Source organism: Lagenorhynchus albirostris, chromosome 3, assembly GCF_949774975.1.
Source record: "Lagenorhynchus albirostris chromosome 3, mLagAlb1.1, whole genome shotgun sequence".
Classification (NCBI taxonomy): Eukaryota; Metazoa; Chordata; class Mammalia; order Artiodactyla; family Delphinidae; genus Lagenorhynchus; species Lagenorhynchus albirostris.
Genome location: NC_083097.1, coordinates 101,707,422 through 101,720,426, shown reverse-complemented (window position 1 = coordinate 101,720,426; position 13,005 = coordinate 101,707,422). Strand labels below are relative to the sequence as shown.

Genomic DNA, 13,005 nt, shown 5'->3' with positions numbered 1-13,005 from the left:
TTCTTAAATATAAACAATAAATTAAGAAGAGTTATAAGCTATACAGGAACAAGAGGAGAAAAAACAAAAATAAAAGAAGTTATAAAAACTCCTGTGGTCTACTTAATTATATCAAAATTTACAATATCCTATTTCAGATAATGGGAATTCATAGACAAATATATAACACCCTTGTTCTGTGTTCCTTTATGTCATGGTCAGTCAGGTTTAGCCACAAGAGGGGACACAGAAGAAGCTCAGGAAAACAAAGTTTATTATACTCCAGGTCCTAGAAAGGGGGTCACAGAAGAAGCATCATGTTTTGGTTAGGTGGTAGAAGACAGGAGCAAGGGAAGAGCTTAGGCCAAGGCCTTTATGGGTGTTTCTGCAGGAAAGGCAAGGCGGGGCAGGGTAAACAGCTTAGGACTGGGTAATTTGAATAATTCTGTTAGCCTTTGGTGGGCAGTCTCTAGTTGTCTTGTACTTGGCTATGGGATGAGTTAAGGAAGAGGAAAACTGCCTTCTGGAGTGTATGGGCCAGAGAGGAGGTATGGCTCTGGATTGTTTAGTTTGCAGATCAAGGCATGCTCCCAGTTGAGTCCTTTGCTATCTTTAAGAACTGGCTAGCCTGTAGAGGAGCAGTCTCTCCACAGCTAGAAAGGTTTTGAGGTTTTTTTGTTATTTTTATTATTAAAGCAATGTTATGTTGGCTGAACTGTAAAGCAGAAAGATACTCCATATATTCTGGAACACATCTGCAGTAAGAGGTCTCACCTCAGGTTTTTGTTTCTGTTTTTTTTAATTGAAATATGGTTGACCAGAAAGGTTTTTTTAAGATGTTAAAGCATCATGGGAAAATAAAAAATATATACAGTATAACCCCACATTTTACCTAGCTTTGTTTTATCTCATTCAGTGCCTGTTAAAAACATTTCTAGGGGTTTTGGTTGATCGTCTAAGCTAGAACTACATCTAACATGCAGCAGGATGCAAGCCTTACCACAATACAAAGATAAAATAAAACCAAAAATATATCAATTCATCATTTTACAATTAAAAATACAGATAAAATGATAGTAAATACATTTACTTAATTTTAGATTATTTCAAAAGTTCAACTATTTTTTTTTAATCTCAAGTTCAATTTTTATGTCCAACTTTCTTTTTTTTTCTGTACTTTCAACAGAGGGTAATAGTGTCTCTCCTTGGGGCATTTAGAAATGGCAGTGGAGGTTGGGGGAAGGGCATTTGGGGTTGCATGTGGAGATGCAACTCCTATTTAGTGCCCAAGAAGTCTGAAGTTCTAAACACCATGCAGTACACTGGACAGTCCTCAACAACAACAACAACAAAAAAACTGTCCAGCCCAAGGTGCTAATAGCATCTTCGTTGAAAATCCCTTACCTGTAACCTTATATTCTTTTTTACCCAATACTAAGCACAAAAATTTCAGTGCCAGAAATCAAATATTTATTAACATGGTTTTAAAGAAAGCACCTTAAGAATTCAAACCAGCTTTTAACATTAGCATGCTTATCCAGGTACAGAAAGAATGATACTTATCACAACTTTTTCTGTACAGAGAAATCGCTTGGGACCTTTAGAAAAAGGAATAAAACGTCCCTTTATTTAGTAGTCTATCAAGAGAGAAAAATATGATTAAATTAGTTCTTCAAGTGTATATGTTACATGTATCATAAGTACACATAAAACACAGTTACATGTATAGATAATACATTTAAATAAATAGATGTACACAAATATATAATTAAAACCCATAGATAGATCAGGTACAGAGAGATAGATAAATAGATGATGGATGGATGGATGGATGGATGGACTAGTAAGTCATCTTATGCCTATTCCTGCTCATTCACAGACTGCAAAAGAAAGGGTTATTTTGCTGTTTTTTCAGTACATAGCATATATAGTTTCAGTATATATGGGTACATACGGTTTCTCATATTGCCCTAGTTAAAATGCGCCACTAGATTGTTTTGTGTGTATACACACACATACACACACACATATATACATACATGCACATACACAGATGTATATATATGTAGCTATTTTGAAATAAATTACATGAAACCAATTTTGAATAAAAAATGCCGAAGTACTACGGTACTATAGTCATATACACAAAGAGAGACAGAGTGACAGGTGAAGTACAAATATTTATATACGACAAAATATATAGCTATAAAACTAATTTATATAAATAAATTTAAATAAATATAACATGCTATAATTTTAATTAAAAGCAAATATCTTGATATCTTTTTAATGGAGCAGAACAATCATTGTTTTCCTAAAACAGGCAAGTATAGTGCTGGTCCTTTTATACTATTATCTAAATTTAATCTTCACAATAATTTAGGAAGTGGAAATAATCCCATTTTAAAGTTGAGAAATTTGAAGCCCCACATAGTTAAATGACTTATATATTCCATAAAGGCAGAGACAAATTTTATATTTTTCTAGTGTATCATCAGTGCCTAATCATGCCTCATACATAATACTGTAGACATGCAATAAATTTTGAATGGATAGATGGATGTATAATAGTTCAAGGTTGGATAAGTAAATAACCTGGGTTTTTTTCTAATGCCAAAATCAGAAACAATTTAAGAATTTCAAAATATCTAATTCAATAGCCTTCAAAAAATAAAATGTAGAACATTCACCCTTTCAAATATTTGCGTCCCTTCTAAAACGCAGAAGAGTCTGTCAGACACATCATTTAACAGCAATGTACAAAATATGTCGTTGCCTTTTATTGCCTTGCTTCATTCAAAGATTTAATGTACACTAGCTACATAAAACAGTAATAAAATGAAGGAATAACTACAAATTAGAGTGTTTTACACAATGAAAAAGGAGAAGTAGTCGAGTAGATGAACATACAATTGCTTATATTTCTAACACCAGGGTTGAATCTAATGAAAATTGTGAAGCCAAGTTTTTTCTTTTTATTTCCGAAGTTTACACTCTTGCATTGACCAGAGAGCCCTCAGGGTACCTCAGTACTGACTCCCATAAAACTGTGCTACCCTCCTTCTTGTTTCTCTTCAGTGAAGATAGCCATATCTTTATTGCACTAGGAGTTAAAAATGTAGATTTGGATCGCGAGTCCATCTTAAATTGCTGTATGACATTTGTCAAGAAACCTTCCCTCACTGAGTTTCAAATGCCTTAAATGTAGTTAGGAGGTTTAAATTAGACCAGTGTTTCCCAAACTTACCTGATTATAAGAATAAACTGAGTCAGTACTTTGTGTCCCTTATTAAGAATATAGATTCCTAAACTACCCTGGATATACTTGGGGGAAGGGGAGAATAGATTACAACACTGTAAATTTCACTGATTTTTGATGCAGTTTCAGCATATTACCTTGATTTTAAGCCATACATATCCTCCTAAAGTAACCAGTTACTAAATGTTTTCAAAGCAGAAAAGGTAGCCTAAATATCATTCCTAAAAAATACATTGCAAAGGCTTTCCTGGTATCTATTTCAGCCTCTTGGGGCTTTTTAATTTACTTTTTCTTTTTTCTCATATTCTGGATGGTTTATCTCAAGTAAACAGACATTGTTATACTAGGGAATTACTGACAAATGAAAATAGAAGTATATTAGAAATTCCTAATATCTATATTCTTTAAAATTACCACAACAAACAACTAAACAAGTAACTAAATCACTTCATTAAAAAGTATCTTTCATTTTAAAAAATGCTCCCAACTTTATGGAATAAATAAAATAGTCTTACCTAATCGTAATTCTCCAAAATTCCCACATCCAATTTTTTTTCCGACTCTAAAGTTAGGTCCAACCATTAAAACTCCAGAGGATGAAGAACCAGTTCCTCGAGTGTTGTGTCCTGACCGACCACTAGGTCGTGCCATTCTATCATCTGATTTGTCCTTGTCTTTCTTTTTATTATCCATATCAAGTTTGCGGTACTCCACTTTGAATTCTTTAATCAAGACGACCACACTGAAATAGGGTATCGTGAGAACAGGTACATCACTAGGTAACTGTACCAGGTGGGTAATGTTAACATTCAAATTGCAGTAGGTAGTCAATTAACTGATGCGTGTTCATCCCATTCGTAAAATTTTTCTCAGTTTTCTTTTCAGCAAAACATGTCTTCAAAATTATCTTTTCAATGATGTGAGCTGATATTGATAGTGACCTAGAATAGTAAGAAAAGAAAATCAGTCAACTTAGAGAATCAAAAAACATATGTTTGGGAAATTAATAACATAACCAAAGTTTAGGCAATGGACTATCACTATTTGTTGATGCCCACTGAAATCTAACCTCAGTAGCCTCTTAATCATTACCCTTTATTCCTATACTTTAATACCAAAGGGATCACAAAAACAAAACCAAACAAAGAAATCAGTGATTTGGTTACTTCTTAAAAATAAATAAAAGTAACAAAAATGTATTGAGAGGGACCTCCCTGGTGGTCCAGGGGTAAAGACTCCGCCCTCCAACGCAGGGGACGCGGGTTCAATCCCTGGTTGGGGAACTAAGATCCTACATGCTGTGGGGCAACTAAGCCCACGTGCCACAACTACTCAGCTCACACGCCTCAACAAGAGAGCCCATATGCCGCAAACTACAGAGCCCACGCGCTCTGGAGCCGGTGCACCACAAATGGAGAGAGAAAACCCACACGCCGCAACTAGAGAGAGGCCTGCGCACCACAACGAAGAGCCCGTGTCACAACAAAAGATCTCGCATGCCACAACTAAGACCCAACATGGCTAAAAATAAAGAAAAAATAAAAATAAATAAAATCACTGTTTAAAAGAAAAAATGTATTGAGTGTTTCATAAGCCAATATACATTCACTAACCAAGTCCTTCCAACTTAGAATCATGTCAATTAAAAAAAAAAATACTCAAAGAATTCCAGTAAGTCAATATAAGATTTTCAATTTAAATTAAAGCAGAAAGAGAGAATACATTTTGCAAATTAGTAAAAGATCTTAATAAAAATATCTTCCACATATTCATACACTTCATAATTTTCAAAGGCTTTTCAAATATACATTCTCATTTGATCTTCATTTATTCAAATATTTATTATCCATTAAGTATATATTATCTATAACTATATATGGGAATGGAGCAATCATAACAAGGGTTGAAATAAATAGTATTTTCTCATCAGCTTTTAGCAACCCACCAAATATGCAATTATTCCTAACACCTAATCTATTTATAAAGTTTCTTATTATATTTGCCATACTCAATATTGCAGATGAAACTATAAGCATCTGTTTGGTATAAGTAAAATCGAATCATTTTTACATATACTGTTTGCTCTCTTTCCAGCTATAATAAAGTAACTGATACTGAACTTCCCCTCTTGCTATAAATAATTATGAAACTGGACAAAACATATGAAGCACCTGTTTTCAGGCACTGGATAATAGGCAGTGTAGGAGAAAACAGAAACACAGAAGGGGATTTCCACCTTCACCCAAGATCTCCAGCTAGGGACAATTTTCTGACTACAGCACAGGGAAATGGAGGCTCAGGCTCAGTGATCATAGATCAGAGTTTGGGACTGTTGAAGCTAGTGGAATTTGCAGGACCTCACAGTACTGAAGGTGAGGCAATTGTACAGTTTTAGGGATAGGAGGTGACAGGGCAGAAGCTAGGCTAGCAGACAAAGGCTACTGTGGGGTTAAATAAAGAATGGAGATACTAAAGGCTCTGCAATGCTAGAATATCTTAAAGTTCCTATTTAGTCATGGTGGAGGAATCTCATTAATATCCCAGAATTTAGCTGAAATACCAGAAAGACCAAGTCTTTAGAGTAAGGACCATACCCTAGAGTAAGGACTACTACACACTGGCCCAACTAAAGCCTAAAACCAAGCCTAGATAGGATTAAGAATACCTCCAATTACACTAACTACATTCCAGAATGAAACTTGACACACTTAAAACAGAGGAAAAAAAACCCAAAACCAGACTTTCAACAATGGTGAATTCATAATGTCCACACATGAAAATGAGCAGTAAATGTGACATGCAGACAGGAAACAAAGCCATCAAAGGAAAGAGACTCCAAGATGACCCTGATATTGATATTAGAAGACAGGACTTCAAAATTACTAAATAGCTGTTGAAGTCCTATTACATTAAAGAAAGAGACTGGAGCAGAAAAAAATATTTGAAGAAATAGTGGTTGAAAATTTCCCAAATTTACTGAAAAACACTAACCTACAAAATGAGGAAACTCAGCAATCCCATAAAGGATAGGTACAAAGCAAATTAAACCTAGGTACATCAAAGTGCCAAAACCCCAAAATAAAGGGAAAATCTTGAAAGCAGACAGAGAAAAACTACACGACATACAGGTGAACTTCTAACTTCTTATCAGAAACAATGGAGACCCAAAAGAAAATGGGAGAATACGTTCAAAGCGATGAAAGGAGGAAAAGAACTCTCAACCCAGAACATGACATCCAATAAAAATTAGTCTTTAAAACTGAAAGTGAAAGAAAGCCATTTTCAGATGAAGGAAGCTAATTAGTCACCAGCACACTTGCACAACAAGAAATACTTTTTAAATAGTGCATTAGGCTTAATTAAATCACATGATACCAGACAGAAATCTGAAACTTCAAGAAGAAATGAGGAACACTAGAAATGGGAAATGCATGTGTATTCATTTCCTTAAAAGATAAATTACTCTTTAAAGCACAAATAATTTCTTAGTGTCACTTATAACATGTGGAAATAAAATATGTGTATAACAAGAGAAATGGCAGGGGCAGGTAGTAAATGGAATTATATTATTTTAAGATTCTTATATTTGTTAAGAATGAAGTGGTTCAGTATTAATTTTAAGAAGCCCATGTTAAGTTAAAAATGCATATTGTGATACCTAGACAAATACTAAAAATTAATTACAACATAAATATCTAAAAAGTTAACACAAGAAATAAAGTAGAATGACAAACATTTGATTAAAACAAAAGAAGAGAAATAAGAGATATGAGACAAAAAGGAAAACAGCAAGAGAATAGACTTAAAAACACACATGTAATGAAAATGGATCATGTTTTCCTAATAAAAGGCAAAAGGCTATATTAAAAAATCAAGATCCAACTATATGCTGTCTCTAAGAAACAACTTTAAATACAAAGACACAGATAGACTGAAAGTGAAAGAATAGAAAAAGAGGGCTTTCCTGGTGGCGCAGCGGTTAGGAATCCTCCTGCCAATGCAGAGGACATGGGTTCGAGGCCCGGTCTGGAAAGGTCCCACATGCCACGGAGCAACTAAGCCCCTGTGCCACAACTACTGAGCCTGTGCTCTGAAGCCTGCGAGCCACAACTACTGAGCCCGTGCACCACAACAACTGAAGCCCACACACGTAGAGCCCGTGCTCTGCAACGAGAAGCCACCACAATGAGAAGTCCGCGCAGTGCAACAAAGAATAGTCCCCGCTCACCACAACTAGAGAAAACCTGCACACTGCAACGAAGACCCAGTGCAGCCAAAAATAAAATAAATTTATTTTTTAAAAAAAGGAAGAATAATAGAAAAAGAGATACTATGCAAACAGCAAGTAAAATAAGCTTGAGAGACTATATTATCATACAAAGTAAACACCAAAACAAGGGAGTATCTCCAAAGATACAGAGGTCCACTTCATAACAAAAATATCAATTCAACAGAAAGACATAAAAATCATAAAAATGACATAAAAATGAGCAAAATGAAGCAGACTTTAAAAAACAATGATTTGTTTGAAATGATTGTTTGAAAAAGACAATCATAGTTGAAATGTTAACACACTGTTGTTTCAATAACTGATAAAGTAGAAGACAAAAATATCAGTATGTATACTGACAGAGGAGATCTAAATAATACCATTGATTACCCTGAACTAACTGACATTTATAAAATACAATATCCAAAACTGAAGAATAATATTCCCTTTCAATGTTCATCAAGAAAGATCATATGCTGTCATTATTTAAGTCTCAAATAACTCAAACATTAGAGTATACTCTCTGATCAAAACAGAATTAGATAAGGAAACAATAATTATATGATATCTAGAAAATCCCTAAATATTTGAAATTTAAACACACTTTTAAGTAACTCATGAGTTGAAAAATAAGTCAGATGGGAAACTAGAAAAAATTTTTCACAGAATAATAAGGAAATATAACACATTAAATTTTGTAGGTTGCAACTCAAGCAATGCTCAGAAGAAAATTAGAAGCTTTAAATGCCTATATTAGAAAAGAAGTATTTAATCAATGATCTAGGTTTTCTCCTTACAATGTTAGAAAAATTAGACATAACTTGAGGAAGTACTTTAATAGCACTATTCTTAATATTCCATAGGCTTACATGAAAACATAGTCTTAACAAGTGAAAACATTGGAATTCTCGGCAGATAACTAGGAGAATATCAAAGAAACAAAACAAACAAACAACAGAAACGCTAGAATAAAAAGGATCATATCTGAAATGAAAAACATCATTGGATACGTTCAAAAGTAGACTGGATAAAGCAGAAGGTGTCAACAAACCTGAAAGGAGATCTAAAGAAATTATCCAGGGACCAAAATCAATACAATAGAGAAAATAAAGCCAAAGTTTACTCTTTGAAAACAGTCAATAAAATTGGTATTGCCTAGTAAAAATGATCAAGAATAAAAAGGGAAAATATACAAATAACCAATAACAAGAATGAAAGGAGGGATATTACTAAAGATTTTATAAATACTATAAGAATAAAGAACTATTATGAGCAACTTTATGACAATAAATTTGATAACTTAGATGAAATTTTAAAAATTCTTTGAAAAATCCAACATAGGGATACAAGATGAAACAACATAGGGATACAAGATGAAACAGAAAATATCAATAGTTCTGAATCTAAATTGAATTTCTTTAAAAAAAAATCTTCCCATAAAGACAGTATCACTGGTGAATCTATCAAATATTTAAGGAAAAAAATAATACTATTCTTACAAAAACTCTTTCAGAAAAAACAAGAATAAGGAATACTTGTCAATTTACTTTGTGAGATCAGCAGAACTCTGAAAAAAAGCCTGACTAACACTTGAAGCAAAGAAAATTAGACCAGTGTTTCTCATAAGAATAGATAAAAAAGTTCTTCACAAAATATAAGCAAATATATAAAAAATTTAATAAATAATAATCAAACAGGGTTTAATACTAGAAATGTAAGACTTAATATTTGAAATAAATTCACCAAATTAGTAGGAAAAGAAAATATCTCAACAGACAAGAAAATACATTTGACAAAATTCAACCTGTTAATGATTAAAACCTCTCAGTAATCCAGAAAGAGAATCAAACTTAAACCTAATAAAAGGGTTTTTCCTACAAGAAAAGCTACAGACAATATCACACTTAAATGGTGAAACACTGAACTCTTCACCAAGACTAGGAGAAAACACAAGAATGTTTGCTCTCAGATCTTCTATTCAACATTGTACAGAAGAACTAGCCTGTACAATAAGGCAAGAAAAGATGCAAAAGGCATGAAAACTGGAAAGGAAAAGGCAAAGCTGTTGTTATTCAGAGACATCATGACTGTGTGTGCAGAAAACCTTATAGGGTGACGTCATCAAGAGAGCAACACAGGTCATTCCCAACTTCAGTCCCCCTCACAAGAAGACCAACTAGCAACTATCCACCAACAACACTAAAAAAAAATCCCAGAACCCGGGGGTAAGGCTAAAGCACCCTCCTGGACCAGAGAGACAGAGAAGGGTAAGAGGAGTGGCTACACTCTGACCACACTGTCCCTCCCCCAAGCCTGGCACAGCACTACACCTGCAGGACCCCCCAAGCCTATGGTTTCTCCAGCGGGAAAACAAGAGTCCAAGATGGACATCCAGCTCCCCAGGTATGGCAGGATGCTTCCTGGGAGGCCCACTCAGGTCTCGCCTCATCAGGATCACTGAGGGAATCTGTGGGAATCATTAAAGAAAAAAAAAAAAGAAAAATCTCAACAGAACAATAGCAAGTAAGGATACTGAATCAGTAGTCAAAAACCTCTCAACAAAGAAAACTCCAGGCAAGAATGAGGAATAAATAGAATTTGCAATTCCTGATGGAAATATAAAATAGTACAACTTCGGGGAAAAGTTTGATAGTTTATTGTAATTAAAATATATACCTATCCTATGACCTAACAATACCACCCTTAGGTATTTACTCAAGAGAACTGAAAACATATGTTTAGAGAAAGATTTGTACACCAGTATTTATAGCAGCTTATTCATAACAGCCAAAAACTGGAAACAATCCTAATGTCTAGTAACAGGAGAATAGATATATAAACTGATATATTCATTCAATGGAATACTACTCAGTAAATAAAAAGGAAAGAACTGCTGATACATGTAACAACATGGATCAATCTCTCAGATATGAGATTGAGGTAAGTCAGGCACAAATGAGTACATATTATATGACTCTTGTTATATGAAGTTCCAGAATCCACAAAAATAAGCTGTGGTGACAGAAATCAGATCAGGTGTTGCCTAGGGTGGTGGGAAGTTTGGAAAGTGGCATAAGGGAACTTTATGGTGGGAAAGGAATGTTCTATATCTTGATTGGGAGGGGATTACACAGGTGTATACATTTGTCTAAACTCTTCAAACTACACTAAAAATCTATGTTTTATATTATACGTAGATGATGCTTCAAAACATGATTTTTAGGAACAACCCACACCAAAAATAAATCAAAGCTGTATCTCTAAGTTTTTTCCCTATTATAACTTTATCATAAAACTCACCTGAAAACACTACAGTTTTTTAAAGTTAATGAACATATACATATTTTGTTTTAGACGGTTTTCTTTAAAAGGGCCCTTCTACACTTTTTCTATTTAGAAGGAGGTAATTTCCCATTTGCAATGTTTCATGTTATTTTCAATATATAGCTTTTTTGTTTACCAAATATCCAAAATACATTCTACATGTTATAAGAATTCAAATAATACAAAGTAAAAATACCCTTGAGATGCCCATACCCCTTGTCCCTCATTCCGCTTGCTCTACTCAGAGGTAAACATTACTTTCAATTTGTTTTGTATGGCCCAGACCTTTTTAGTAATGCCTGTGCATGCATATATTTATGTATAGCAGTATTTGTAAGTCTGTTTGTTTGTTTTACAGAAGAAGTCAGTGTAAAGCCTCTGAAGAACCAAAACTTCCTCACAAAAGAAACAGCATTTGAAAGCATATCATACATTGAAAAACTTTTGCCTTTTCCCTTTCATACCCAACCATTCCACATGAACCCTGGAGGAGCAAGGGCCAGCATAATGAATGGCTGAGGAGGCAGGAAGAAAAGTCAAGAGACAACGCCAAATTCCTTCCCCAAGAGAAATCCCTGAACGAGTGGCCAAGCCTGAAACTAGGAGGTGGGAAAACAGAAGCAGGAAGAAGTGATCAATTAGCTTAAAATTGAACTTCAAATATGGCACAAGTGGGACACGCCTTCAAGATGGCGGAGGATAAGATGTGGAGGTCAGCTTCCTCCCCACAAATACATCAGAAATACATCTACATGTGGAACAACTCCTACAGAACACCTACTGAACGCTGGCAGAAGACCTCAGACATCCCAAAAGGCAAGAAACTCCCCATGTAGCTGGGTAGGGCAAAAGAAAAATGTAAAAACAGAGACAAGGGAATAGGGACAGGACCTGCACCAGGGGGAGGGAGCTGTGAAGGAGGAAAGGTTTCCACACACTAGGAAGCCCCTTCGCAGGCGGAGACTGCAGGTGGCGGAGGGGGAAAGCTTCGGAGCCACGGAGGAGAGCACAGCAACAGGGGTGCGGAGGGCAAAGTGGAGAGATTCCCGCACAGAGGATCGGTGCGACCAGCACTCACCAGCCCGAGAGGCTTGTCTGCTCACCCACCGGGGCGGGCGGGGCTGGGAGCTGAGGCTCCGGCTTCAGAGGTCGGATGCCAGGGAGAGGACTGGGGTTGGCTGCGTGAACACAGCCTGAAGGGGGCTAGTGTGCCACAGCTCGCCGGGAGGGAATCCGGGAAAAACTCTGGAACTGCCTAAGAGTCAAGAGACCATTGTTCCGCGGTGCGCGGGGAGCGGGGATTAAGAGCTCCGCTTAAAGGAGCTCCAGAGACAGACGGGAGCCACGGCTATCAGCGCGGACCCCAGAGACGGGCATGAGACGCTAAGGCTGCTGCTGCCGCCACCAAGAAGCCTGTGTGCAAGCACAGGTCACTATCCACACCTCCCCTCCCGGGAGCCTGTGCAGCCCGCCACTGCCAGGGTCCCGGGATCCAGGGACAACTTCCCTTGGAGAACACACTGCGCCTCAGGCTGTTAATAATTTTTCTATTTTAATAACTTTATTTTCATCCTTCCTTCCGTCCTTCCTTCCTTCTTTCCTTCCTTCCTTTTTCTCCCTTTTCTTCTGAACGGTGTGGATAACAGGCTCTTGGTGCTCTGGCCAGGTGTCAGGCCTGAGCCTCTGAGGTGGGAGAGCCAAGTTCAGGACATTGGTCCACCAGAGACCTCCCAACCCCAAGTAATATCAAAGGGCAAAAACTCTTCCAGAGATCTCCATCTCAACACTAAGACCCAGCTCCACTCAACGACCAGCAAGCTACAGTGCTAGACAGTCTATGCCAGACAACTAGCAAGACAGGAACACAAACCCACCCATTAGCAGAGAGGCTACCTAAAATCATAATAAGTTCACTGACATCCCAATACACACCACCGGACGTGGTCCTGCCCACCAGAACAACAAGCTCCAGCCTCATCCACCAGAACACAGGCACCAGTCCCCTCCACCAGGAAGCCTACACAACCCAGTGAACCAACCTTACCCACTGGGAGCAGACACCAAAAACAACGGGAACTACGAACCTGCAGCCTGCAAAAAGGTGACCCCAAACACAGTAAGTTAAACAAAATGAGAAGACAGAGAAACACGCAGCAGATGAAGGAGCAAGGTA

The 13,005-nt window shown here is 36.6% G+C and overlaps 1 protein-coding gene across 7 annotated transcripts in view; it reads right to left on the bottom strand.

The window, feature by feature from the left end:
• The window catches only part of CSNK1G3 (casein kinase 1 gamma 3), a 132,357-nt gene that overhangs the window by 89,730 nt on the left and 29,622 nt on the right, over positions 1–13,005 (bottom strand). For all 7 annotated transcript variants that reach the window (XM_060143481.1, XM_060143482.1, XM_060143485.1 and 4 more), the window contains exon 2: positions 3,754–4,179. In XM_060143481.1, the coding sequence (XP_059999464.1) occupies positions 3,754–3,931 (178 nt within the window). In that variant the 5' untranslated portion in view covers positions 3,932–4,179. The remainder of the gene's footprint in view (positions 1–3,753; positions 4,180–13,005) is intronic.